We start from the raw sequence: 13,573 nt of genomic DNA on the forward strand, positions 1-13,573 counted from the left end.
AGTGGAGGTGGAGACTGAAAGAAGAGCCAGCTCAGTTTTTCCACTTAACTCTGCCCTGTAAAATATATATTTCCAAGTAAAATTACTAAGAAATTCAGAAAACATCTCAAATGGCTTCGTTAGAAAAAACACTGAACTGTTGACAACAGTCAGTCCTTTACATGGCACACAGGCAGAAATTATATACGTAAGATCGTACATGTAATTTTATATCATGATATCAACAATCTGGAAATATAATTCAAAGATGGTTATAGACAAAAAAGCCAAGTGGGAATGTGTGCTTTTAAATTAAATAAGCAAATCCAAGTTATTTCTTCACATTAATGCAAAAATCCTGTCAATCTAATATTGCCATTGAGCAGTTTTGCTTAGTGATTTGCGACTTTGTCCACAATGGCCTTCACCATCTATGTCGCCAGTTTCCTCCTCTCCAAAATGTTCATAAGCATGGGTCAAAGCTTCTCCGATCAAGTCTGTTTTTATAGATAACAATTTTTCCGTGGGAAGTGGCATGCGCCTCTTTCAGGCCTCGTTTCATGCATATGCAATGCTTATAAATGACACCCCAAGGTCTCTACCAGGTGGCCACCCTAAACAGCCACATGGCCTACTGTGCACACTTCAATTTTTCCCAGCTCCTTTACAGTCAAGATGACAGGAGAGAATAACAAAATGGGGCTTTTTTTTCATCTGGTATCGTACCTAACTTTAGTGGATCATAAAATATACTTTACGGAATTGTTCTGCAGATGGTACGGTTCAAAGTGAGGCCAAACTTTCACCTTTTTTTGAGCCACAAAAAAAAGGCCAAAATGTGGCCTGCAACAGACAACAAGGCTGGTTGTCCGGAAAACTTGTGGCACCTACTGGCCGGTTAAGACAAGTGAGGAGGCAGCAGATAATGACGGTATAAAATAGTCAATAAAATCGGTTTTTCAACTACTGCAAATCACCGCAACCACAAGAGGTCCTTGAGCATACAGTCATAAATATGCACACAAATTATTAGGCTGATTGGTCCAGTAGTAACTGAGATTAGTTGTGCACAGACCAACATACAGGCGCACACATGCCAAAATGCATGATCCACCTCTAACAACAGCAGAAATAAAATCTCTATCTGTTCACAAATTTCTCATTATTATTCACTTATCTTAATATTTAGGCTACAACCACACACAAACACAGGAAACAGAGCAGCTACACTGATTATATAATAATTTAAATAAAAAGCAAAGGCAGAATTGAACTGAGGAAGATAATGTGACAAATTTTACAGTAAGTCAGACTCACACAACTTAAACCTTTAAAGGGAAATTTCAGTTTATTTCAACCCGTCTCCTATCGTCCTAAATTTGTTTCAAGTGACGAGTGACATAGAAATAATAGTTAGCATGTTAGCCGTTAGCCTAGATACAGCCGTAGCGTCAGACCTGTTAAAACTTAATTGAACGGACATCCTTTCAAGTGCAAAGTTAGTCCACTAAACAAGCTTTTTTTCCACAAAGACCGCCTCATATCGTCAGGATAAATGTCAGAGAACATATAGAAATCAACATGTAAACGTGTTGTCTTACTTTACCGGTGTGCTGCCATGTTTGTTGTTTACAATTTAGCTAATGCTGCAACCGGTCCCATTCCTTGCAACAGAGGCATTCCTCTTCTGTGGGCACTGGGGCACAGCATTCACAGGTAACGTTACACCACCAATCTCCAGAGCTAAATCCTTCCAGCAGCCATTCCTCCTCTGTCGTCCTCTAACTTTACCTGTTGCGCCTCTCTCTCTCTCCTCCATTCTTCAATTTCACAAAGCTCTTCATCAGTGTATTCTGGCTCAAATAAATAAGGGCGGCCATCACCTCTCGATGTGGAAAGCCTATATACTAACATTCCACATTTAGGTGGTCTTCAGAGCTGTTGTCTTACCTTACGGTGTGTTTACCGTTTACCTCTGCTTCCCAAAGCGCGGCCGAAATATCGCGAGAACAAGCAGCGATCTCATACTGTGCAGAACCGGACAGTAGCCTGAAAAGTTCATTCATTTATTTTATGAAAGATTTATAGAATAATGGCTGACTTTTTGCCAGACTTCGACTTTGTGGAGGAGGAATTTGATTTTGCAGAGTTTGATGGCCGCCCTTATTTATTTGAGCCAGAATACACTGACGAAGAGCTTTGTGAAATTGAAGAACGGAGGAGGAGAGAGAGAGAGAGGCGCAACAGGTAGAGGACGAGAGGAGGAATGGCTGCTGGAAGCTCTGGAGATCAGTGGTGTAACATTACCTGTGTACCCCAACGCCCACAGAAGAGGAATACCTCTGTTGCAAGGAATGGGACCAGTTGCAGCCTTAGCTAAATGGTAAACAAACATGGCAGCACACCGGTAAGGTAAGACAACACGTTTACATGTCGTTTTCTATATGTTCTCTGACATTTATCCTAACGATATGAGGCGGTCTTTGTGGGAAAAAAAGCCTGTTTAGTGGACTAACTTTGCACTTGAAGGTTGCCCGTTCAATTAAGTTTTAACAGGTCTGACGCCCGGCTGTATCTAGGCTAACGGCTAACATGCTAACTATTATTTCTATGTCACTAGTCACTTGAAACAAATTTAAAACGATAAGAGACAGGTTGAAATAAACCGAAATTTCCCTTTAAACGAACCACTTGTAGTCATTAAGTAACCTAGTACAACTGTTAACTCATTTTAATGAGTTTTCTGCTGAGTCATTGCCGCCATCAACTGCATAACCACCTAACCAAGACAAAACACAAGGTTTGTAGGGCATGTTGGTTACAGCAGCAGCTAATAACCAGTAATACTACACATATTTAACAGTGCTACTTATAGCATTTAAACAGAAACCTAGGCAGCTTGAGCAACATCTTTCTTCCAAGTGTTTCTTTATTTGGAGTGCGGTAGTGCCCTCAGCTGACATCAAACCTATTCCCAGTAATCAAGGATAATGTGGTGTACAGTGTGTGTGGCATCATTTTCCTTTAATATGACTTCACTCACACAAAGCAGCGCTATATTTAATGTGAAACTAAATTCGGTGAACAGCAGTGACTTATGTTTGTGTCATTAGATTACAGCATTACTGTGGTTTAGTGAGTCACAGCATAAGAATTCATAAAATACAGTAAAATAAAGAGGTTTCTGTAGAAAGGTAGTATAACCATGAGTAAACCAGTACTTAGATATGGCAGTGGAAACCACAGCAAATGCTCTTTCAGTTCATTTCCAAATACAAAATGAGAATTAACTCAAAATTCTTGAACAGACATTTGGCGACTGAAGATAAAATGGTAGCAAAATATTTCTTTGTGGAGGTTGCAAAAGAGACAGAAATAATTATGAGTACAACTGTGAAGATACTTGATGACATATGAAAGAAGATAACACACATGTGGAGGCTGACAGGTGAAGACACTAAGAAACCTAGATGAAAACCATCCATGTGTCCTCTATCTAGCAACATGCTAACACTTTAACATAGGCTAATCAATCACAATGGAGAACAACAGCAAGAAAAATGCCAGTAGTTAATAGCTCTCTCTCTCTCTCTGTGAACAATTTATTTCCATTAACATTAAACCACCTGCACTGGTTTAAAAATAAAGATGCTAACGTTAGCTGCAGTCCATGCTAACCTAACCCAAATCAAGGCTAACTACTATGTAGCTTCTCACAGACCACATTTCACTTGCTAACATTATTATAAATCTTATTTTTTTGTATAATTAGAAACTGGCAGTATAGTTCAGTCCCAGTTTGTTCCTCTCGTGTAACTTCCCTCTTTGTTTTTACATTTAACACATTTGGAATAGCGTCATGCTAACTGTTAGCTAACGGCTAATTTACTTGTTTCTCTCAGTCACAGGTTTAAAAAAAAACCGGCGGGTCAATTTGCAACACTTACCGCCATTTTGAAAACATTCCCACACTCGTGAATAACACCTCTGGCCAACTCTTAGGAAAAATATTCCACCTGTGTCACAAGTAAAGACATTTAATTGGCTTCACAGGATGTGGCGCTTTGGTATGTAAACAAAGATGGCGACCGGAAGTGACATGCCCCAACGGTGCGTAGTTATATTTCTTCCCCGTCTTGAGCAACGCAGGGGAGAATTAAAATTAAACTTTAAATAGTTACTAAGATAATTATTATAGATTTACTTGGATTCAAAATTAATTGAATATTAAAAGTTTTAACTACTACTAATAACTAATAATAATATACAATACGTCACTTCCTGCCACAATCTTTGTTTAAACAATTTGTACAAACAGGTTAAAATGTCTTTCTTTACGCAGCCACCTAAAACTATTTGTCTGGTGAGCAACATCTTTGTGCAATCTGGAAATGTTCAAAACAGCAATGTCTGTCAAAGTTTGACTTGTATGTCCTTTGAAAAACTGATGCCCAAGATTTATTTCCACTGAGTCAAATGAAAGTGGAAGCAGGATGTTGTGAGACGTTTCTCCAGAATGACATGACTGACCACACTGGGATTTTGTCCTTGTATTTATTTCATTTAAAGCAGCAGTTGAGTGTTTAGTTTTGAAGTAGGAATGTGGTGTGGTTTGACGATACTGGATATACTGTGAATAAACGTTGAGGTTTCCTTGTAACTGCTGTGCAGGTTTATTTTGATGTGAACACAGCTACTAATATGATTTGATGTGGTTTTTCTAGCTGTATATTAAGATTTGCCACATTTCATTTGCACAGTATTCACACCCCAGTGGTCAAAACAAACGTTGGCCAAGCTGGTCTCAGAGTAGAATCCCCATTTACACTTACGTCATTATCGTCCAAGACATTACAAGCCTCGTGTCAGACAATTAAGTTAAGGACAGAGAGGAAAGAAAGAAAAAAGAGAAGCTTCAGGACATCAGACATTTGAAGATTGGGAAGTTGTGTTGGGGCACACACATAGAACATTTTTTATTATTCCTCATTTACAACAATTCTTAGGTATGTCTTGTTTCTTGGGTTATTTTGTTAAATACTTGGCATAGAAACAACTGGATGGCTATTGTGTGATTTCATAGGAAAAAGGTACTTCATCATGTTGCCACATATGGTCCAGAAAGAAGAATTCGTCCAAGCTGAGCGTCTTCATGTTTCAGTCCAGGGAAACTAAAATCACAACTGAAGAGACACAGATGTCCAGCACAGACGAAATGTAACTATCTAGAGAGTTCGTCAAACATAGTCTACATCATTTTTTATCATTACAGTCAAGAAAGACCTGCATAGGCCACTGTAAAGGGCTCGACACTGTTATCGTCCTGTAGTCCTGTGGTTCTCAGCTGTACAGTAACAATGCGGTTGAAAAAAATGGTTTCCTTCACACGAATCGGCTACGTCATTCTTAAATATTAGGGTTATTTTCTTGATATCCAGGAGGCAACATGGTGTAGATACTAGAATGATTCTTCATGTAACGATTGTGTGTTTCTAGCAGTTCAGGAGCGCAGCGGTCTTCATCGGCTCCCGGTGGCGCCAGCAGCACTACAGCGGTTGAGGTTGCGGCTGAGCTGAGGGAAGTGTACTGTGGGTGTTCTGGATGTTGGACCGTAGAGGCCGAGATTTCTGGCTGCTGCCGATTTCCTCGGCTGCTTCACGCTAGGAAACGGGGAAAAGACCTGCTGTTTGGGAGCGACGGTGGACGAGAGCGCAGGGGTCGAAGGGGAAGAGGATAAATGAGATTTGGATGATGACGAGATGGAGGAAAGTGAAGGAGTGGAGGGGGAGGAGGTTTTGTAAAAGGTGGAGGACGCGGGGAGAGTTAGAGAGGAGAGGCCGTTAGCTGATGGGGATGAGGGGAGGCAGGATGCGGAGCTTGGCGTTGGGGTGGAGGGTGGTGTAGGAGAGGACGAGCAGGACGGACCGAGAGTAGTCGATGTAGGGACTGGAGAGGGGGATGGACTGAGAGTGGAGGGTGAGGAGCTGAGGGAGTGGTGAGGTGGAGGTAAAGCGATGGAGGGAAAGAGTCTGTCAGAGGCGGTGCATCTCTCTGAACCTGAGGAGTCAGACTCTTTGTGTCTGTTTGAGGACGGGGGAGGAGGGAGAAGAGGAACCTGGGGTGCAGGTTTGGACTCTGGTAGTGGGTTTGATTCCTCCTCTAGATCCAGGGAGTCCAGCTGCACCACCACCTCTGAAACTTCCGCCTCTTTTATCTCATCCGCATCCTGTGGAGCCTCTTCACACACTGACCCTGTACCAGAGGGGTCAGGAGATGGAGACCCACAGGAGTCACTCCCCTCTTTCTGCTCCTCATCACCTCTCTCATTTTCCTTAATCTTCTCCTCTTGACCCTCAAAGCCCTCAGATCCTCCTTCCTCCTCCTCCTCCTCATCTTCCCTTTCCTCTGAATCTCCAAAGCCCAGCTGTGCTCGAGCCCTGGCTATATTCCTCCGATGTACCCGCACATGAGCGCGCCAGGGCGACCCCGCGCCTCCTCCAGAGCTCCCTGGAGATCCAGTGCTGCTGGAGAGCAGCGAGCCGCAACGCTGCCTGGCCGGGGAGCCCTGACTCTGGGACAGAGAAGGAGGTCGAGACCCTGGTAGTGTGGATGCGTTAGTGGATGTGGGTCTGGAGCCTCGGGGATCCCCACGTGGTCTCCGGCCCAGAAGGAGGTGGTTGATTACTGCGCTGGAAGGGTTGAGCTGGGAGGGCAGGACACGGGTGGCGGGACACTTGTCTGGAGGGAAGATTAAAGGTGAGGGGACAGAACAAGACACATTTAAACAGGCTAATAACAGATGCAGAGCCCAGGAAGTGGAGACCTTACTATGAGGCTAGCTAGCCTGAAGTGTAATATATTTATCTGTGGTGAAAAATTGATCAATTTTTCTGAAATAAGATTATTATATCAGAGTTGGGGGAAAAGAAATATGGGAAGACTTCTACTTGTCTATCTGAGTTAATGAGACACTAATGTTAGCAATTTAGAAAAACAGCAAATTTTTCCCCGTGAAAACTCTTGAAGTTAATATAATCTAATTTTAAGATAATCACTATAATTTAGAAAAGCGGAGCACATTTTTTTCTCACATTAATTAATTACACTACCGTACAAAAGTGATCAGACAAGGGGGGGCTGGAGCCTATCCCAGCTGATATTGGGTGAGAGGCAGGGTTCACCCTGGACAGGTCACCAGACTATCACAGGGCTGACACATAGAGACAGACAACCATTCACACTTATTTAGAGTCACCAATTAACCTGCACGTCTTTGGACTGTGGGTGGAAGCTGGAGCACCTGGAGGAAACCCACACTGACACGGGGAGAACATGCAAACTCCACACAGAAGGGCTCTGGCTGGCCAATGGATTCGAACCCTCTTGTTGTGAGGCGTCAGTGCTAACCACTGCACCACTGTGCTGCCGCATGTAAAACCTCTTCCTAACATGCTGTGAGAGAACATGTATTTGACATATTTGACTATTGTATTGTACACTTTTTAATATTTTTATTCCCTGGTGTTTTGCTAATTATGTATGTGAAACACAAAAATTAAATAAAATAAAACAACATAAAATAGAATAAAATAAAATAAAATTAAATTGAATTGAATTGGTTAGATTTGTGTGAAGCTTTGCCAAAATAGCACAAGGGCGAGCAGTTTTTCAAACAAATGACGCATCACTTGGCCTGTTCACTGACTCATTGAGCAGGTTGGGAAACACTAAAACAGTCTGGCTTTCATGTGCTCATTCACCTGTTCGCATCACGCCCAGTGTGGACAAGAGATTCCTAACTGGAAACAATGCTAGCCAGCGACCATCAGACTGTTCGAGTGTTTCTTGGGACGGATCAGTTACTCCATAATATGTCCATTTTAAGCTACCCAAGTAATTTGTCCAACCATGTTTAATTTCTAGATATGTAACCAAATATAACATATCATCAAATTTAAGAAGTTGTATTAAACAAATAACTGTTTTACTTAAAAAATGATCCACGAGAAATAAATATATACTACATTACAGAAATGTGTCATTTCTGTTTGAGGAGATGTAACAGCTGAGTCACGTTTGGAAATACAGTCAGCACCTCCATCAGACACCAGAGGGCGTCCAAATATTTATAATCAGGACTCTCACAGGAAGAGACCTACAGTATTTTGGACTACTGGCCGCAAGCACATGAATGTCTCTCATGTTATACACCATATATTAGCTGTTTGTCCAGTGTTGGTAAACTCTGTTGATGTAAACATGTCGTTATAAAAGCTGATTACTGAGCTTTACAGAGTGTTTATATGAGTGATGACTAACATGGAGGGAGAGGGGTGAGTGTGTGCACACATGTTTGAATCTGAAAGAGAAATCTGGCTGTAATTCTGTTATACAAGATTCACAAGTCATATGTTAGCGTGCAACGAGAGGAGCAACATACATCAAAATGTGAGTGAGAGGAACCTGCAGCATGCAGCCAAAGAAAACATCAATCATTTGGAGACATCTGTCACACCTGAAGACACCCTCAGTGTTTTGTTATATGAAACATTAACTGATGCTTTCCAGAATTAAAGGTACATTAGTTTTGTTGTTATCATGAGTGGAACAGGATAAAAATGTAGATGGTGGACGGTACAGTGTACAGCAGTGGAAGAAAAAGTAAGCAGATCTTACACTTCAGTGATAGAAGCAAAACGACAGCACAGTATGTACTTATATATTCCTTTGTGTTTGTTTTCTGCTGATGCTTCCTGTTTGCACTAATTTCCCTCTTGTTGGACAAACAAAGTATTATCTTATCTTAATCTATTTTAGCTCATCTTATTTTATCTTATCTTAATTTATTTTAGCTAATCTTATTTTGTTTTAGCTTATCTTATTTTATTTAAATGTATATTCTTATTTTATTTAAATGTATCTTATTTTCTCTAAATCTATCTTATCTTATTTTATCTTAATTTATTTTATCTTAGCTTATCGTAATTTATTATCTTATTTTATCTAAATTTATGTTATCTTGTCTTATTTTATCTTAATTCATTTTAGCTTAGTTTATCTAAATGTACCTTATCTTAATTTATCTTATCTTATTTTATCTTAATTTATTTTATCTTAGCTTATTGTAATTTATTATCTTATTTTATCTAAATTTATCTTATCTTAATCTTATTTTATCTAAATTTATCTTATCTTATTTAATCTTATTTTATCTAAATTTATCTTATTTAATTTTAATTGATTTTAGCTTAGCTTATCTAAATGTACCTTATCTTAATTTATCTAAATTTATCTTATCTTATTTAATCTTATTTTATCTAAATTTATCTTATTTAATCTTATTTTATCTTAATTGATTTTAGCTTAGCTTGTCTAAATGTACCTTATCTTAATTTATCTTACCTTATTTTATCTAAATTTATCTTATCTTATTTAATCTTATTTTATCTAAATTTATCTTATTTAATCTTATTTTATCTTAATTGATTTTAGTTTAGCTTATCTAAATGTATCTTATCTTAATTTATCTTAATTTATTTTATCTTAGCTTATCGTAATTTATTATCTTATTTTATCTAAATTTATCCTATCTTATTCTATTTAAATTTATCTTATATCTAAATGTATCTTATCTTATTTAATCTTATTTTATCTAAATTTATCTTATCTTTTCTTATTTTATCTAAATTCATTTTAGCTTATCTTATCTAAATGTATCTTATCTTAATTTATCTTATTTTATCTTGTCGTATCTTAATTTATGTTATTTTATCTTAACTTGCCTTAACTTAACTTAAATACTCTGTTATAAGTAAAAGTCCTGCATTTAAAACTTTTCTGAAGTAAAAGTACAAAAGTAATGCCATCAAAATGCACATTTAGAGCTGTATAGAGAGAGACAGATAGAGAGATATATAAAATATTATTGGATTGTAATTATTGATGCCTTAATGTGTACACTCAATACTTAAATATAACAGCTAGTAAATTTAGCGCTGTTTATATACTGTTGGGTAGCTTGTAAATTTCCCCCAGGGGGGACCAACAAAGCCTTATTAATATACTATACTAATATCATTATTTATTTGTTGATTAAACTTTATTTTATTAATCCAAATTTGGAAAGTCATTTAAGTTCTTACATAAATAAAGTAGAGTAAAAAGTACAATATTTCCCTCTTAAATGTGGAGGAAATGTTAACTGTTTAACTGTCAGAAAATGGTGAAAAATGTAGATCAGTGTTTCCCAAAGTCCAAGATGACGTCCTTAAATGTCTTGTTTTGTCCACAACTAGAGAATATTCACATTTAAGAAGCTGGAATCAGATAACTTTATCTTTTTTGTCTTAAAAAATTACTCAAACTGATTAACTTATTAACAAACTAGCTCTAGAATAGAGGTATAAACTAGTAGAAAATGGAAATACACAAGTGCAGTACCTCAAAACTGTTCTTAACAATCGTACTTGAGTAAATATACTTCATTACTTTCCACCACTGTTATACAGCAGCTAACAACATATTAACACAACTGTCATTTTCTGCCATTTAAAGTGACATTTCAGTAATTAAAATGCATCTGATGGACTTTTCTTGTGTGCAGTAGTGAAAGATGTCTCCAAATAAATATTCAGAATACAGCTGGTTTATTGACCTGCAAAAAGAACAACACCATCACCAGCTGTCCCAGCTAGCTGTCAGGAAAAAAGAAATTCAATTTAATTAAAGCAGAATTTAGCATCCGTTTCAAAATGCTCTCAAAATGCCAGTCAGAGTCGACAGTACTGCTCTGAGAAACATTTTCATATGTTAAATTTACCACATGTTCTGTTTGCTTTGAGCACTGCAGCTACATTTGCTGTTTTACAGAGTGAATCATACATGTTTGCATCCTCCAGCATTTTGAGAGCACGACATGTTCTCGAGCTAAAACAACCAAGACCTTATGGTTATATGTACAGTTATACAACCTGAACAGGAGTCAGTATTTTTGAGGCAGCAGTTCCCTCACCAGATTTCCAACGCTTTTTTCTCCCAGAGGGATTCTCCTCAGTTTATAAAGAGAAAACTCTGAATGGTTAAAATAAGCATGAAAGCATTTGTACACTTGTTTGGATCTCAGCAGCGACTCTTTAAGCTGCACAATGTTTTATTTCCAGAGGTTATTTTCTTAATTCATGCTAAATCAAATGAGAAAATTAAAATGGAAATCTGTCTTGGGAACCAATGTTAGACGTACAGCAACCATCCACCTTACATTATTCAATTAGTTAAATTCAGCAGGAATAAACCATTAAAGACCCTGAGATCAGGCCCAGAAGACCCAGTTTCACATGATCATTTTGTTAGACACCAGTACCGTCAGTGTGATGGTCGGTACTGTCGCTGTGTTTGTTGGGATGCTCCTGGAGAACCCCTGGACTTGTGGCCACGTCATGTTCAGGTCCTGCGAGTCACATATCATCATCAAACACATGTCACTTGATGCTGCCAGGGTAAAACGCTCTCCTAACTGAGATCCCACGCAAACAGCCTCTCAATGCTCCTGTGCTATTTGCACTTATTTAAATTAGATCATATGTATACATTTGGGGCAAACTTGCTGCGGCTGCCACTTGAAGTCAAAGATTCAAATCATCAGTCGGAGATTCTTCGAGTCAAGCAGTCGTTTTTTGCAGTGTGCAGTGTATTTCTGGAGACGTTTAGGTCCCTACTTTAGCTGCAATGTGAGCGCCCCTCGCTTTCTCACTTCTCACCGTTACAGGCAGCTGCAGACACAGACCCAGAGTGAGTCAGAGTGAGAAGGAGGCAGCTGCCCGGAGGAGAGGAGGCTTCACCCTGTCAGGCTCTGAGATGACGTTACCTTCTGCCTTCTGCTTAGAAGAGGTGAATTTAAAGCTCAGAGCAACTAAGCGTAGTTAGCATGCATTAGCTCAAAAGGCTAGCTTGACTACTCCGGATAGAGTCATTTGAGTTTTTACAACAGCTTTATATATAGTGTTTCTACCAGTTTAAAATTCGGTCAAAAATGGCTCCTCTGATAGTTAAGGCAGCCGACCCCTGGTCTATGCAGTCTTTTTTAGTTTTAAAATCCATCAGCCTATGGCTAGGATTTAAACAATACAGCCTCTTAGGGACAATGCCTCTAAATTAAAGTAAATATTCTGTTTTGAAATGAAACATCAGTGTGTATTGGGAACAATAAATCACTGTACCATCTATAAAGAAGCCGGGATACAACATAAATCCTAAAGCAGCATACCATGGAATCCATCATAGCAGGTTGCAGTTATGCCATACTAAATGTTTATGTTAATGTTTATGTATTTTAATGGATAAAAAAGTATGACAGAAAAGTAATTCATATAATTATGCCTCATTTTTATGTGGTGGATTAGGATAAAAAAATGGAAATGAACATAAGTAACCCCACTGTACAAACCATTCCCCTAATGTGACAGGCTTCTCATGAAAGTGAGGCTTTTCCCTGTTGACATTAATGTAAAAATAATGAATAGAAAAAGCAGTTATAGTTTTATTATGATTATTATGACTCTTTCCTCCCACCTGTGCGTATGTAGAGTTGCATAGCCTGTTGCTGCTGCCGCCTTTTGATGCGAGTGTATTGCTTCTTCAGGGCGTAGATGTCAGTGCTCATTCTCTCCATCATCATGCTGTTTATTGCTGCTTGATGCTCCGCCTTGGCACCACCTCCTCCTCCTCCTCCACCTCCTCCCCCTCCAGCTCCCACCGCTCCTGGGCTCAGCTCTGCGATGTTCCCCTGCTCCCCTCGCTGGTCTGGAGACACAAGGAAGAAGAAAAAAAACACTGCTGTCATGTTGTATATCCCCAATATCAAACTCTTCTTCTATTTACCCAGCAGTGTCTGACACTATTTCTACTCGTTGGATTTAATTTTGTTTTAAGATTTTAGGACAGAAGGAATGAGGAGATTCAAAGATTAGAGCCAAAAGCTTTGGTTTAAAAGTGGAAGGAAATATTCCAGCAGAGCACACAAATCAGACAAAATCCGATGTGTCTTTTTTTTTTAGTCTTTTTAAGCTGCTCACCCAGTTTTACTTATATCCTCTTTAATCAAGATCAGCTGACCACTCCAGACACAAAGTAAGTGCCAAATGTTTCTTGGACTACATACTGTACATGACTGAGACAGATCTGCAGACCACAGTAATGCAGTCAGTCTAAAGTTACAGTTGTCTCAGACTTTGGGTCTGGATGAAGCCATCAGAGCAGACTGAGTCAGTCCTTCCTGTTTGTTTGCCTCTGATGGCATCATCATCAACATTACACTTTTAGACAAAGCTGACCTTTAATGTGAGGTAAATGTGTTTTTGTTGAGATGTTTGACATTTTCTTTGTTTTAAAAAGGTCAGCGTGTTTGATTTTTTTTGTCACTTTTCAGCAGCTCTTCCTCCTTTTGTGTTGTAAGTCCCCTGACATCAGGAACATTGACTCTATTTTAGTTTTCAAGTCCCACCTCAAAACCTACCTGTTTGGGCAGGCGTATGAGTGTTAATGTTTCCTCTGTCTTTTAATGTTCTGCTGCAAACTCTGCACTGTTTTTCTGTTGTAT

The 13,573-nt window shown here is 38.9% G+C and overlaps 1 protein-coding gene across 3 annotated transcripts in view; it reads right to left on the bottom strand.

The window, feature by feature from the left end:
• Nucleotides 1-4,519: 4,519 nt before the first annotated feature.
• The window catches only part of tbc1d30 (TBC1 domain family, member 30), a 39,687-nt gene continuing 30,633 nt past the window's right edge, over nt 4,520-13,573 (bottom strand). For 2 of the 3 annotated variants that reach the window (XM_049567223.1, XM_049567224.1), the window contains 2 exons: nt 12,547-12,777; nt 4,520-6,717 (listed from right to left, as the gene is read on the bottom strand). In XM_049567223.1, coding sequence (XP_049423180.1) covers nt 5,498-6,717; nt 12,547-12,777 — 1,451 coding nt within the window. In that variant the 3' untranslated portion in view covers nt 4,520-5,497. Of the gene's footprint in view, nt 6,718-11,338; nt 11,426-12,546; nt 12,778-13,573 lie in introns of all 3 variants that reach the window. The other variant, XM_049567221.1, reaches the window with a different exon arrangement.

The sequence above is a fragment of the Epinephelus fuscoguttatus genome, linkage group LG22 (assembly GCF_011397635.1).
Source record: "Epinephelus fuscoguttatus linkage group LG22, E.fuscoguttatus.final_Chr_v1".
NCBI lineage: Eukaryota > Metazoa > Chordata > Actinopteri > Perciformes > Serranidae > Epinephelus > Epinephelus fuscoguttatus.